Raw genomic sequence first — 14478 nt, 5'->3', positions numbered from 1 at the left:
TCTTCACCAAATTGACCCTTGTGTGACACTCTCAACAAGATATTGAGACCACACAGTTCAGTAAATTACAGGTTAAATGGGTGAAAAATTTATTTCTTGGCAAGCATCAAACGAGGAGCAGTGGGAAATAGTAAAAATTTATTACTGGGATCCTTCTGGACACCAGTGGCCAGGCATCCTATTCAGTGCTTATCTCCAGGGTATGAAAGTCCTTATAAAATGACTGATAGAAGTGTCAAATGACAGGAGGATTAGAGGAATGTTAAACAGCACTGAGGACAGTCAGGAGGCTGTGCTTGATGCCTGGGCACGTGCCATTAAAACACGTTTAAAATGGAAAACAGTCATCCAGAGAAAAGCAATGAAAATTTTAACTCCAGCACAGGAGGGGGAAATGTCCCAGGGAAAGAATAGGTCTGAAAAGGATCCAAAGGTCTGGGTAGATGAGCAATTCAGCATGTAATTGGCTTTGGCAAAAAGTCACCTGCTCCTTGGATACATAACAGTAAGAACTCGGCTTGGAGGCTGAGCAATGAGCAATAATGAGGAATTAGCTGGAAACCCACCTGGCCACAATAATTGCTGCAGAAACTCACTGGGGACCTGGGGGGATGAAATCCAGGCCACCACAGCTTCATCCCTACTGCTGCCAATGATCTGGATTAAAGGGGACCTAAAATATCCACGTATCTGCCATCACCAGACCTTCAAACTCAGTCTAGACAGAGGTTTAAGGAGCTGAACTCATTTACTTTATCAAATGGAGGCACAGTGATGAGCTGATTATATGTGTAAGTGCCTTAGTGGGACTTTCTTAATACAGTGGGAAAGGAGACATAAGAAGATGCCATTTCAAGAAGCTGAAGCCAGGCTAATTTGACACTTCTTTAATGCCAAAAGCCTAATGGAGAAGCACAAAACATAGTAAGTAATGTAGTGCATGCTCAGCCTCTTCTAAATCAATACTGGATGCCTCCCTGGAGGGGATGATTTAGTTACACACAAGTTCATGGGTTCAGCAGAGGAGCAACTTAGTGAAGTGGAATGGCCTGTGTTACACAGATCAGACTTTTAAACCCCACTACATTTATAGTTATTATTTTAGATTTGGCTAATGATGAGTGTTCAGTTTTCTACACACAAAGTGTATCCATCTACAAACAGCTTCTGCTTCAAAGATCAGCTTCCAGTTTAATTCAATCTCTCACAGGGCTAGATTTCATTTCAATGGGATTTCATTTTCATTGCACATTAAACTTCCAGAAATTTGCAGACAGTTAATGTGCATTGATAGGTTGCTGATGGAGCACACAAAGGGCTCCAAAGGCTGTAACAGATTCAGAGAAAAAGTATTTCATTTCTGTGAAAGAAACTAAACAGCCCTGAATATGGAAATGGAAATTCCCCCTTCTTCAACACGGTGGGTCTCCAGCAGCAGTAAAGCAAAAAAGGATACAGAGAGGGAAGAGGGAGTGGAAATAAGGCCTTGGAGCATCACTCCTGAAAGTGAGGAAGTAAATCTCTCTGGGACTATTCAGCCTGTGCAGTGTCTGCAGAAAGTGCCAGCAGCACACCACTGAAGACATTAACAGGGATGAATAACAGGGATGCTTGTCCTGCAGGAACAGGAAAAAAGCAACCTTGGAAGGTCTTCCAGGTAAATGGCAAGCTGTGCCTATCCCAAATGGATGGTTTAAAATACTACCTAAAATAGTATTTTATCTGAATACTATCTAACAGTCTAAATACTAAAAGATATTCCCTCTCAGCATCACTGCTCTGAGTTGTCTGCTCTTGGCACTGAAAACCCACCTGGTGTCCTGGCAAACGCCCATTCTTGCCACCCCTCCCAAACCAAAGCCCTTTCTGCTGCACTCTAGACCCAGGGGAGAATGGAGAACTGGGGGTGATCTCCTTGCTGCCTGGAAGGGAGGGAAAATTCAGATCACAGCAGAAGGAAGCAGCATGAGAACAAGTGGGTCTCTATTGTGACCCTTGTTATTACAGCCATAGAAAAGAGCAATAAAAACATGTTAAGGATATCCAAATTGTAACCTATTAAATTACTGTGATGGATTACTGTCAAGGTGATGTACTCAACAGGGTACACTGTGCTTCAGCTAAAGGTAGAAACCTTATTTTCATGCTCTAATCTCTCCACCCACTTCTTCTATTATCAGGATGGATATCTCCTCAAGGAAAAAAAGGTTCCCATGTGCAACTAGTTATATATGCTTAATAACTTGCACTTATTAAAGATAAAAAAGGATCAGAATTATAGGCTTAGGAAGGATTAGCAAGCCATAAGTGCATATTTCTGCAACTACTACACTTTTTATAGCCCTGTCACACTCTGAGATAGAGTTGTATCATTATATAGAGTTATATAACCATGAAGAGTTATATCACTGGAAGCATTACAGCATTGTCCCAGACAGACTTGATTATCAGAGTCTGGCTCTAGCAAGTGAAAAGGGAAAAGAAAAAAAAAAGCAACTTCAGGATCCTGCTGTGCCATTTCCTGATCCCATCTGTTAACAGCACACCATTCTGAGTTGTAGGGGGCTCATTAACACAACTTTGCATCCTGATTCTACATCCCATCGCTATTCACTAGAACTTCCCCATCACTACAGATGTGACAAGCCTGATGTCTCACTCCACAGAGGCTCCAGATAACAAGTGAGAATCCCAGCCAACAAAAAATTCAAAGTTTACATAGAGGCCACGTTTTTTCTTCACTGATGATAACAAAGCGAATAAAATCATTGCACAACTAGGTGAAACTCCACTATTAACCAAAATTGCTGGTCTTTTTTTTTTTTTCCCTATACTTAAACTTTTTGTTCCATAGACTCTACAGCCCTCCTGGCTTCAAATGGTGTTAACATTTTAAGTGGCCCCATTCACCCTTCCAATAGTTAGAGCCCAAAAAAATGGCTTAATTTTTTTCCTGACAAATAAACAGAAGATTATTACCACTGTGTGTCTTTGGAGGAATTGAAAGTCTTCAGATGTTTTTAAAAGGCCATTGGGTAAAGACAGAATAAAAGCTCAGCAAGCTGATAAAAGCATCCAACTGTGACCTGACAATGGTACAAACATTAAAAAAAAAAAGATCCTTTGGGTTTTATTCGCCTAAAGAAAATACATAATAGGATCTTTCATATGCTTGTAATGGCCTTCCACCTCTGCTGAGCACAGAGACCTGGGCATCTGGCCCTCTGCTACCACAGGTGGGACCTGCTGCTTGTTTCTGAATCCACATCAGAAAAACACTCCCATTAGCAAAGAGGAGCAGAAGGAAAGGAGAGATCAGACAAGCAGAGCACAGCTCCTTAACCAGAAAATAAAGCACTGGCCCAGTGACCACCAAGGGCAGCCATCACCTCCTGCCTCACCATGAATTCTCACACCTCTTCTTCTTCCACACTGCCCCCATATCCACGGCTCATCAACCACTGGCTCAGGAGCTGGGGCACTAAAAATCCAAACCCAAACCAATGGAGGGGGTTCTCTCTACCCTCCAGACCTCCAAGCTGCCAGTGGCACCTTTACCCCAGAGGGAACACATCAACCAGGAGGCTGATCCTTCCTTCAACCAGGAGGCCGATCCTTCCTTCCATCATCAGTTTTGCTGCTTCTGCTGGAGTTGCTGGGGGGTTTTGACACTTTTGACTGGTTAGACACTTTTTGAAGTAATTTTCCATTTACAAGGAATGGCTTTACAGCAGGTTTTGGTCACTGTTATATTGCCATACATCATAGGTCTCCCACGCATCACCCAGCAATAACAGACTGGAGCACAAGTAACAAGAAAAGTCAGTCCAATCTTCAGTCAACTGCCTGTACCCTCTCAGAAAACAAGGGTCTTGATCTCTGTCACTGTATTTTATGAGAGGAAGGTGGCTTTAAAATATCCCTTTTCTCAAGTCTTGCTTACAGTCCAGAAAGTTTCAACAGCTTTCTGGTCTGCAGCAAATTCACAGCCCCCTGGGTGAGCCCAGGAAAAGTTTTCATTACTCTTACTCCCTCTGGCAAGCAAAGCTCCCTCCTCCTCCCTTCTTCCTCCTCCTCCTCCTCCTCCTTTCAGCATTAACAGAGTAAATGGTGAGCACACAGGTAAGCAGAGACACACCATCTGTCACAGTGTCCCAGACCTCTCTGACTCCCTCTGCTCACACGAGGCTTCTCCCCGTGAAGTCAACTGCATTTTTTGCGCTCAACAAAGACATTTTTAAACCCACATCAGGAAAACAAAAAATCCCACCTCACCCTGCCAAAGTGCTTTGTAGTAAGACAACTGTTTCATTTGTGTGTCCTGTTTTCCAAACCCAACAAGCTGCTTGACACTTTTGGGCAGATCTGCATCCTCAGCACCACTCTCTGTCCCCCAAACCTGCTGTTCCTTGGCAAGGTCTCCACGAGATGCCAACCCCACCAGGTATTTCCAGGAGTGGGGACACACAGACACTCTGCAGTGTAGATACAACCAGTGGCATGATTTAAATACCTCACATGGCATGATATACTGAAGCTTCACAACAAAGCAACACACCTTTGAACAGTGCAGAACATTTTGGTATGGAGAGATTATTGCATAATGACATCAATATTTTATTCCTGCTGAATTTTTTATCTCAAATTTACTGCTCCCATAAGTAACACACAGTAACTCATCTGCACCATAGTTACTTATGTATTATGTATTGCATGGTCCTGGCAGAATTTCTTAAGAAATATCCTTCTTTTAAAAAGGAAAAAAAAAATAGCCTTTTCAATGGCAAATCCCAGCACTCAACAGCAGCATCTTATTGAAACCCTTTCCCACAAGACACTAAAAATTCTCTGCTAAATTTTAACGTGAATATTTACCAATCTCATAATTCAAAAAGGAAGTGGCCTGGCAGCTTCTAAGCACATTGTAACGTTATCTGCAGGGACAATGAATTATGTATCTCTCATAGCACCATGTCTGACACAAAACCACTATGATCCCAGTGCCGTGGGATCCCAGAGACCCACACAGCTGAGACACACAGGGTGATGCAACAGTGCTGTTTTCCCACCCTGTAGCAAAGTGCTGCAAATATTTGAATATGTTTTCCTTATATCAAGGATGCAAAAGACAAGCTTTAATTTATACAGAAGCAGAAGAAAAATTGGGTCAGTGGTTTGTGATGATGAGGTTTCTTGGAGGAACAGATCAATGCACTTCAATGCTCTAACCAAAGCAGATTCTTAAGGCTCCAATTCTGTGCTTTAAAGAAATGTGGGAAATGTGGCTGCACTCCTTCTGCAATGTTCTGTTTGAGTTTTGGGGGTTTTAGAGTATAACTTTGACAGAAATAAGGGCTCTTTAGACATAGAGTCAAGCCTCTCTGGCTTCTGAGGGCAGTATTTTGTGATGCCCATCATTAATACCTGGCATTTTAATTAATGGTGCTCTCCAGTGCAGAGCAGCAGCACTCAAGTCATGCATTTCACTGCTACTGCTCTTTCCCATAGGAACACATATTCCTGTTCTGGATGCCACGTGGGTTCTGCTCCTCCTCAGCCACAAGATGGGGAGGGGAAGAGCTCAGCCTCTAGAGCACATCCCTGCCTCCCCTGGGAAGGCAGCAGAGTTTGAGAATCCCCCAGGCTGAGAATCCAAAGGAGGCAACATTCATCATTTCTGCATCTGAGAGCCACCTTCAGTATGTTCTCTCTGTCCTGCTGCAGACCAACACTTCTCAGTGCAACTCAGTCCTGTGGGAAGTGGGGCAGAGCTGGGAAAAAGGGGAGATTTGGGAGCTATTCCATGTGAGATTCATCTTGGTTCCCCCAGAAAGCATCAAATAGGGAACCTTACAAGAGGATTCTTGCAAAGACTGGCTTTTTCCTTGATGGGCTCACACTATGTATTACATACACTGCAGCAAGGAGCCAGTCCCATGCCTTCAGATACCTATAAAGTCCTTTTAATTAACTGACATTTACCCTAAAAAATTCTGATTCTTTCCAGGCAGAAGAATTCCACATTATGGAGCTGAAAGTGAAATACAGAACATTTGCAGGTTGCTAGCTAAATTGTAAAGGCAATAAAGTTTATGATGGCTGAGAAGGTATTCCTATATCAGGATCTTATAATTTTATGGATAATACTCTCTAGACAAAAAAAAACCCTGTCATATTTAGTGTTAGCTCAGAGGGGAGCCTTTCATTTTGAGTCTGCCTTTATAAACTGATTTCTCAGTTATCCAAACACTTGCAATAAGTGCTATCTAGATATTAAGAAGCTGTTTGCATTCAAATGGCACCAACGTTTTATCCTAAAGAAGATGGCTTAGAGCACACCAGCTCCAAGTGAGATATCATACCTTCTTCAAGCATGAAGGGAAAAACATAGTAAAGAATTAATCATCAGGAGGCAACTTCCAAGAGATGTGGATAATGTCCTTCTTTATGCAAGCATGCATTGTTTCACCCAAAGCAATACACATGTAAACCTGACACAAGACACGTGTTTTGTAACTAAAGCAGAGGATGATGCTGTCAGATCCTCTGTACCTTTCCCCACAAATTTCTCCTGCAAGGCTGCAGGCCTGGCCAGGAGCTGTTCAGTGACAAGAGCATTCCAACAAAATCCTGCCCTGCAGCTGATAAGTAACAAGCACAATGCCCACTGCCATGCAGTCATCACTCCTCAGCAGTAATAAATTACTCAAGCAGGATGTCTCACATTTCACCTCCAAGAGGGAGAATGGGAAGAAATATCAGCATCTCATCACAAGGAGCTGGAATTATTTTTTTCCTGAAAAGATGACACCTGTCCCATAACAGAAAGATCTCCCAAAACAGAACAGCATTCAAACCACTCAAAACTGTGTAATTTTTAGGAAATGCCTGCTGTAGTGATGAAGAAGTGAATTACAAAGAAAAATGAAGGTTTGTGACTCTACAAAAATATTGGTAGGGAATTTCCACTCATGGTGATTTAACCTTTTTTTCCTAAATAATTTAGGAGAGTGGCATTGAAACTCTGACAGGTCACAAAACATTTCCTCAGTTCAAGACACAGATCACAGACATGACAGGTCTGAGCTCAAGCATTTACTTCTATCCTTCACAAAAATAAAAATGTATTTCATGTTTACCTTTTGTTGAATCATCTTCGATCGGTTGCTTGAATAAAGTGATATCCTTAAAAGTGCACAAGAACAAAACCACTTTTTCGTGCTCATTTCTTATAGGTGCAATTTGCATGTAGAACCAAACTGGGGTTCCTGGAGCAGAGAAAAAAGTGACATTGGAATGTGGTGTAGCACAAACTACCCCCAACCCATAACATTTACACATTATTAAAACACACACGTAGTTTAGCTGTGTACCTCAATATTTCTGCATTTTTCAGAGTTTTTAATTTTACTTCCTCCAAGGAAAACAACATATTCCCATTTTTACAGATTCATTAATCTAACTAGATGATAAACAGAGACAGAAGGCTATATAAAAATTTATTCTGAAATAAAATGCATTGCTTTTCCCCTCTTGCTCTTGTTTTTTCCCAGCATGTTGCACAAACTGAGGTCTGAAATGTAGAAAGGTGAGAAAAAGCCAGGTGAATGGCATCTTTGATTCCCTCTTTACATAATATGGAGCTATCAAATCCAAAAATGATGGAATATACTGTGAATTGCTCCAAATATTATATGACTACATTATTTAAGAGGACCTGAGTTGGACTCTCAATGTCCTATCAGGACAAATCAGATTTGATTTTTTTTTTTTGTGTTTCAGGTCACACCTCCACCTCCTCACTGCCCTGCCCAGTGCAGCACTCTCCCAGCACAGTTATCTCTACCTAACTTCTGAAATAAAACCAAGTGTTTTTCAAATCCTACCACCCACCAAATAAACAGCTAAAAAGAGCCCTTGGTTTTAGAATGGCCAGCTTGGCTTTTGGTAAATCCCAGAGAGCTCCTGCAGGTGCTCAGGAGCTGCAGCTTCCAGGCTAACACACACATGGCAGTCCCCTACATATATGCAGAGGTGAAATCCCAGAACACTGGAGCAATTTTCTTGGAAAACCCTGTTTCCCTGCAGGGCTGGGAATGTCAGATGTTCTCCATCCAGCAGAGCTCTGTGTCCCTCCCTCCCAAATGAGCACCTACGCACGCTGCGCCATAAAAGCCTTCACAGCCAGATAATTACCTCTGGGATTTGATGTGCTTTCAGCCAGTTGACAGAATGGCTTTTCTCCTGAGCTGCCTGAGAGCTGACACACTGACACAAGCCTCTTGCCCACTGTTATCCCACAGGGGCACTCCTGGCCCCCCCAAATCTCCTCTGATGCACCAGGTCCGGGAGCTGTGCCAGGAGCTGCAGCACAGATCCCAGAGGGCAGAGAAAACCATTTGGGCTAGGATTACTGTGGGGAAGGTTAAAACCCACAAGGGTTTATTGAAATTCAACCCAGATTAAACCAGTAACTCACTACCAGTTAACTGGAGAAGTGGGAGAGATGTGGGACTGCTTTTTGTGATAATTCCAAAGCTATTATGCTGATTACTTGATCATCTTAATTCCCAGTTGCTAACCCAAGACAAAAGACTTTTCATAACTACTAAAACAGAGTGCTGCAGCTTTCTGGAGAAGTAATTTGCACTTATACCTGGGAATCCATTGGTACCCTTGGAGATAAAAGCAAGTGGGCAAAACACCCTGCACAAGGGTGCTGACAAAAATCCAAGACAGAGGCAAGGTGGCTACTGCTGTAGAAGCAGCAAAATGAGAAAAAGCAGTGAAGATGTTTCCCGTATTACCATATAGATATTCATATATAGAGATATAGAGAGAGGCATGCATATACATGTGTATATATATATGTAGGCATGCCTAATGTGGTTGGTGAATAGTTGTGTGGGCATATGTAAGGACTATGTAATAAGGGAATGCAGCAAAGCAGAAGAGAGTTGCAGCAAGCTTTCAAGTCTTGAAGCTGGAATCTACAAGCTGGGTTAGAACACCAAGGGGAATGCTGAAGGCAGCAGTGAAACAGATGCTGCAAGAGAACATCAGCCCTTAAAGATCATCTCTAACACAGCAGAGAAGGATGGGAAAACAACCTGAAAACCTCAAAATCTCCCTCTGCCAGAAGCAAAAGGGAATGGGTAAAGGCAAAAAAAAGCCAAACAAACAAAAAAAACCCAACATCAACAAAATAACCCCATATTGTACCACATTATCAAAAATTCACAGCACATCTGGACCTTCAGTTTGAAAATGTGGGTGGGACAGTGCTCTGAAGGCATTGCAAGCCTCATGTAGGTGATAAACACAAGCCTTTCCACACCTACACTCTGCAGAAGTACATTCATACCAACAGATAGCTAATCCTTATTTCCTTCTCTGCTCCAATTTTCAGCTGGTGGATTAGCAGGCAGTGTCTTCCTAAGGAGCATCTTCCACAAGGCTCAGAGAATGACAAATGGAAGGAAACCCTGAGCAGAGCAGCTGCTGAGCCCAGAGTGAGCCTGTTAGCATCAGTGAGGGGTTGAGGTTCTGGGCTTTGGGCGATGGAGAAGAAAGCTGACAACAGATGTTATGGATGGGAAGTGACTCAAACCCAGAGAGAAATACTGAGTAATTTTCCATAAAGTCCTTCTGTAATCCTGCATAATTTATGGAAAGTGTAGGCTTGGAGATCTGGGCAAAGGTGAAGATTTTATTAAGGTAACTGCAGCTCAATAAATCTCTGCAGCATCATCAAGCTCCAGCAGACAATCCACAACCCAAAGCAAAAAAGCATCTGCCTTGTTACAGGAAAGTCACCACGAGAAGACTTTTCTCTTTTTATACATAAATAAAATAGGAAGGAATAAAATTCAGGTCCATTCTAGAGCAAGAGCCAAGAGCAGCATTTACTAAGAGAAGCCAGGGTTGGAGTGAGCACAGGGTCTCTGGGATCCACTTTGGAAATCACATGGACACAGGGCACAGCAGTGCTGGGCACCACCACTGGCAAAGATACCCAACATGAGCCTGTCCCAGGAGATTCCCCTGATGTGAGGGGACATCCAGGTGACCTGGAATGCACAGGAAATGGGAAGAGAAGCAGAAGATCTGTGGAATAGACACATCCATATGCTTAGGAACCAAAGAGAGGTCATTTGGAGGGCTCCCCTGGGCACCTGCAGGAACAGCTGGACTTCAGAGCTGCTCTGCCTTCTCTCTTTAATTAATATGTTGGCTAAAATGCCTTGATGCAGGCAGAACTGAGAACTCTACAGGCATTTCCTGCTATTTTAGTGCCCACACAGGAAGATTGAGTCTAGAAAAGGGAAAGCAGAGGTAAAGCATCAGAGGAGGTGTCCAGGACGCTCCCTTCAATGTCATGAAAGGTTTGGGTGAGTTTGCAGTGAAATGGGGCAGTCAGGCACAGGGAGCTCTTTCCTGAGGCACAGCATTCCCTTCCCCCAGCCCCAGCATGCAGGGAAAAGCTCTGGTAATCCCCTGTCAGCATCAAAGGCAAAGCTCTGTCAATCCCATGTGAGCATCAAAGCCCACCCAGGGGAAGCATGGCCTCAGATTCTGGGCTCCAGGCAGGTGAACCAGGGAGGAAGATCCCCAGCCCCACACAGCACCTGCACCCTGTACTGAGAGCCAAACTGAGAACATCTCCATCAGGATTGGTCTTGGGCTGCTCTTGGCCACCAATCCAGTCACCTGGACTAATTCTGTGCAGATAGAGGAACCACCACCTTTAATCTGAATTTTGGCTTTCTATCTTGGAAGATGGCCTGTGCTAGTGAAGGAGACTGCTCATTTCCACTGACAACAACAGGAATCACAACCACCAGCTCAGCAGATCTGTTCACCATGCACAAGTCCAGCAGGAGGCCACAGAACAGCATGGGCTGTGCTCAGAATGTGCTCTAAATCAACAAGCCAGTACTGCCCAGGACAGAAAATGTGGCTGGAATGGCTCGTGGTTAAGACAAAATGAAGAAAATCTCCAGTTCTGGCAACTTCCTGCAAACCCAATGCCACCAAGAAGAAGGAACAGAGGCCCTGAATCTCACTGAGCCATGGAAGTCCCTGTTTTTCTAACTAAGCCCTGGGCCATGTGCCAGCTTAGTGCTCTCCCCAGAGCTGGCACGTGTTGGTTTACACACACAAGAGGCATCTCAACACCACCAGGAGCAGCCACTCCACAACCAGGGCCTGGCTTCTCACTTCTGGAGACATGGGGGAGTTTCCTGAGGGATGTGGGGGAATCTCATTCAGCATTTCCTTTCACTTAACCCAGTCAGTTTCCCTTCAGGGAAACAATCCTCAAAACTAAATATATTTTTGAAAGAAGGAGTCAGACTAGAGACAGCAGGGAACAACTACTATTCTTGGCAATCTGAATGCTTGGCCTGAAAAGAGAAATCTCTTTCTGAGTTGTGGCAACCAAAATGCCTGTTTCTTCTCCAAATCTTGCCCCAAATTTACCCATATGTCAAAATGAAAATTTCTTTCAGTCTATTGCATGCTTTAAATATGCTTTATCACTCCCAGCACCACACACAAATGTATACATACTGTTTTTCTTGTAGAGGAGAATTTCAAAGCAGTTTGACTCATAGTTGTCAAAAGTCTGTCTGACTTTTTCAATGGTCTTCTTGTCTGTCAGTTCACCATACATAAAACTGAAAAAAGAAAAAAATTCTCTTTTTTTCTAGACAAGCAACAACATTGTTACAGTCACCCAAAATAGCAGAAGCATTAAAGATGCTATGAACTGTCATTTACCAAGGTTTAATTATGATTTACACTCCACTTAAATATTTAGAGTGTCACAAGGACACCTACAATAGTGAGTAACCATGACCACCTTCTTACTGGAAATAAATCCAACATAATGCTTCATTAAGTGCTTTACTGAGTATATCTTTAAGGATATAAGGTTAGAAAAAGCTGATAGCTTATGAAACCATTATCACCACAGCTGCAGGCCATGGCAGTATTCCTGTCAAAACAGAGAAAATTGAACAAAACCTCTAAAATCTCCCAAATTTTCTTCAATCCTCCTGAAAATCCTTCTGGAGGAGGGATGTAAGCTACTACAGGTAAAGGCTGTTGGCTGAACCAATGGATGCAAATCTAATCGTGTCAAGATGCATCTGGGACAATAAGATATTTGGAATTCTTTTACTAAATACCAATCTAAATAGAGGTAGGATTTAAACAGTGAGGAGCAATGACTGCAATGTGTAGCTATGTCTGCACTACTATCAGACAACCAAATTCATCCTCATTTTCCTTACTGTATACTGCATTTCTTTAATAGTTCAGTGGAAAATACTAAAAAGCTTTTGGAGACTCATCTCTCTCCAGGCTGAGAATATAAAAATGTAATTTTAACTCTGCTATTTCTTGCCACTTAAGCACCTCATCTTTGCATTCTTTTCCAGGTCAGACCTCCAGCTGGTGTAAGCAAACCCAACCCCCTGACCTTGCTTTTGACAGCCTTTGTAAGGAAACAGCCAGGCTTTTATTGTCATTCTCCTCTGGATTAAAAATAAGTGAAGGCTGCTCTGTGCAAATTCCCAATTACAGGACTGAAAGAAAATGGAGCATCAGATAAAAGCTTCCAGACACTTGGATGAATATACTTTTAATTGATCAGACTTTTTCCCCCCCATTCTCTTAGTTCACAAACAGTTTGAGCCTCAGATGAAACCTACAACAGAAAACCCCGAGAATATGAAAGGGAAAAGCTCTCAGTGCCTCTGTGGTTTCAGTGCAGCTTCTCTTATTGATCAACAGACCTCCAAAGGTTCAATAAACATTTATTTTATGTCTACTGCTCTGAAAGAAACAATAAAACAACACAGTGGTTAGAGGCTCAGCAAGCATTAAAGTACTCAATGAAGGCCAGACCATGAATCTTTTCCCTTCACAGCCAGCCCAGGGAAGCAATGGAGCTGTTCCCACAACAGGATGGTGCCTGGTTGTAGCATTCACATTCTCTGAAAAAATCCCTTCACCCAGGATTTTTCTCCTGGGAAGCTGAGAAGCCTCAGAGAAAAGGAAAACAATTCTTATCTCATTTGCTTCTCCTCTGTTTTGCTCACGTGGAATGTGTTTGGAGATTGTTTACCCACAGGTGATTGTTCCATTGGATTCTGCTGTGAGTTGCTTTGACTTTTTGGCCAGTCAGGGCCAAGCTGTGTTGAGACTCCAGAAAAAGTCACCAGTTTTAATTATTAGCTTTTTTTAGCATTTAATAAGTATCCTGTCTGTATTCTTTATTATAGTATATCATTCTTTAATATAATATTATAAAGTAATTAATTAGCCTTCTGAGAACATGGAGTCAGATTCATCATTCCTGCCTTTGTTGGGACATTCCCAGCAAACACAACACCTGGTCTGGGTGATGGAGGCACCAGAGTGGCTGCAACATCTGAGTGTCACTACAGCTTCCTCTCCACTGCTAACACAGGCACAGGCATTGATTAGATGGGGTATTGGGAAAAACATCACTGAAAGGGTGCTCAGGCACTGGAGCAGGCTGCCCAGGAATGCTGTGGGATCACCAACCCTGGAAGTGCTCAGAAAACACGAGGATGTGGCACTTGGGAACGTGGCTGCGTGGTGAAGGTGGCAGTGCTGGGGTAGTGTCACCTTTGGGATGGCAAAGGAGGTGCCACCAGAGGAGCTGACAGCAGGGAATGGTTTTACCCAGGCACGAGGCTTCAGTAATGCCCTGATTGTCATTGACATGCACAGGTGTCTCGAGGACATGCAGAACACAGCCTGCTGCTGCTTTTCAAATGATCTGCCTTTTCTCATTTCACCTGATAACCTTTTATACCTTTATACAGGAGAGGACAACAAAAAGAGTTTCATATTTTTTTTTTTAATCTATGCCTTTTTAATGCTCTGATGCATCTCTTTTTTGTTTTCTTGAGACTTAAAACAATGTTTCTCATAATCCTGAAGGAAAAAATAGCAAGAATTTGTTGAGTGCTTGATTTTCCATCATTTATAATACAGAAAGTCATCACTAATTAGTGTTAAAATGACAAATCCTACTTGATGATGAGAGGTGGACGATACCAGTTAGTGCTGCAGAACATGATCAATCAACTTTATGTTTTAAATTACAAGCAGCTTATTGCTGCTGTAAACCTGTAATGCTCAAATCTCATATTATATTCACACATAAAGAGACATTATAAAGGCTTCTGGAACAATAAAAACATTTTTCAGAAGGCAATTTTTAACAGCACCAAAGGAAACTCTGAGCCTTTTACTGCATGAGTTATATAAGATTTTTGCTTATCACAAGTTTAATTTAATTTAGTCTGTCCTATTTTGTACACATGGAGGGACTCCTACTTCTTTAGTCAATCACTCTGTCTTTTTCTGCCTTTTCTTTTTTTTTTTTTTTTTTGTTATTTTGTGCTTGTCAAATGCCTTGAGTGCAAGCTGTACAAGACA

At 42.5% G+C, this 14478-nt stretch overlaps 1 protein-coding gene across 1 annotated transcript in view; it reads right to left on the bottom strand.

The window, feature by feature from the left end:
• KCNH5 (potassium voltage-gated channel subfamily H member 5) overlaps window positions 1-14478 on the bottom strand; it is a 150238-nt gene that overhangs the window by 118288 nt on the left and 17472 nt on the right. Inside the window, exons 3-4 of the mRNA XM_066551915.1 lie at window positions 11572-11678; window positions 7140-7268 (exon numbers count right to left, since the gene is read on the bottom strand). Coding sequence (XP_066408012.1) covers window positions 7140-7268; window positions 11572-11678 — 236 coding nt within the window. The remainder of the gene's footprint in view (window positions 1-7139; window positions 7269-11571; window positions 11679-14478) is intronic.

The sequence above is a fragment of the Molothrus aeneus genome, chromosome 6, assembly GCF_037042795.1.
Source record: "Molothrus aeneus isolate 106 chromosome 6, BPBGC_Maene_1.0, whole genome shotgun sequence".
Classification (NCBI taxonomy): Eukaryota; Metazoa; Chordata; class Aves; order Passeriformes; family Icteridae; genus Molothrus; species Molothrus aeneus.
The sequence above is the reverse complement of the archived record's forward strand: the minus strand, read 5'-3'. Positions and strand labels throughout refer to the sequence as shown.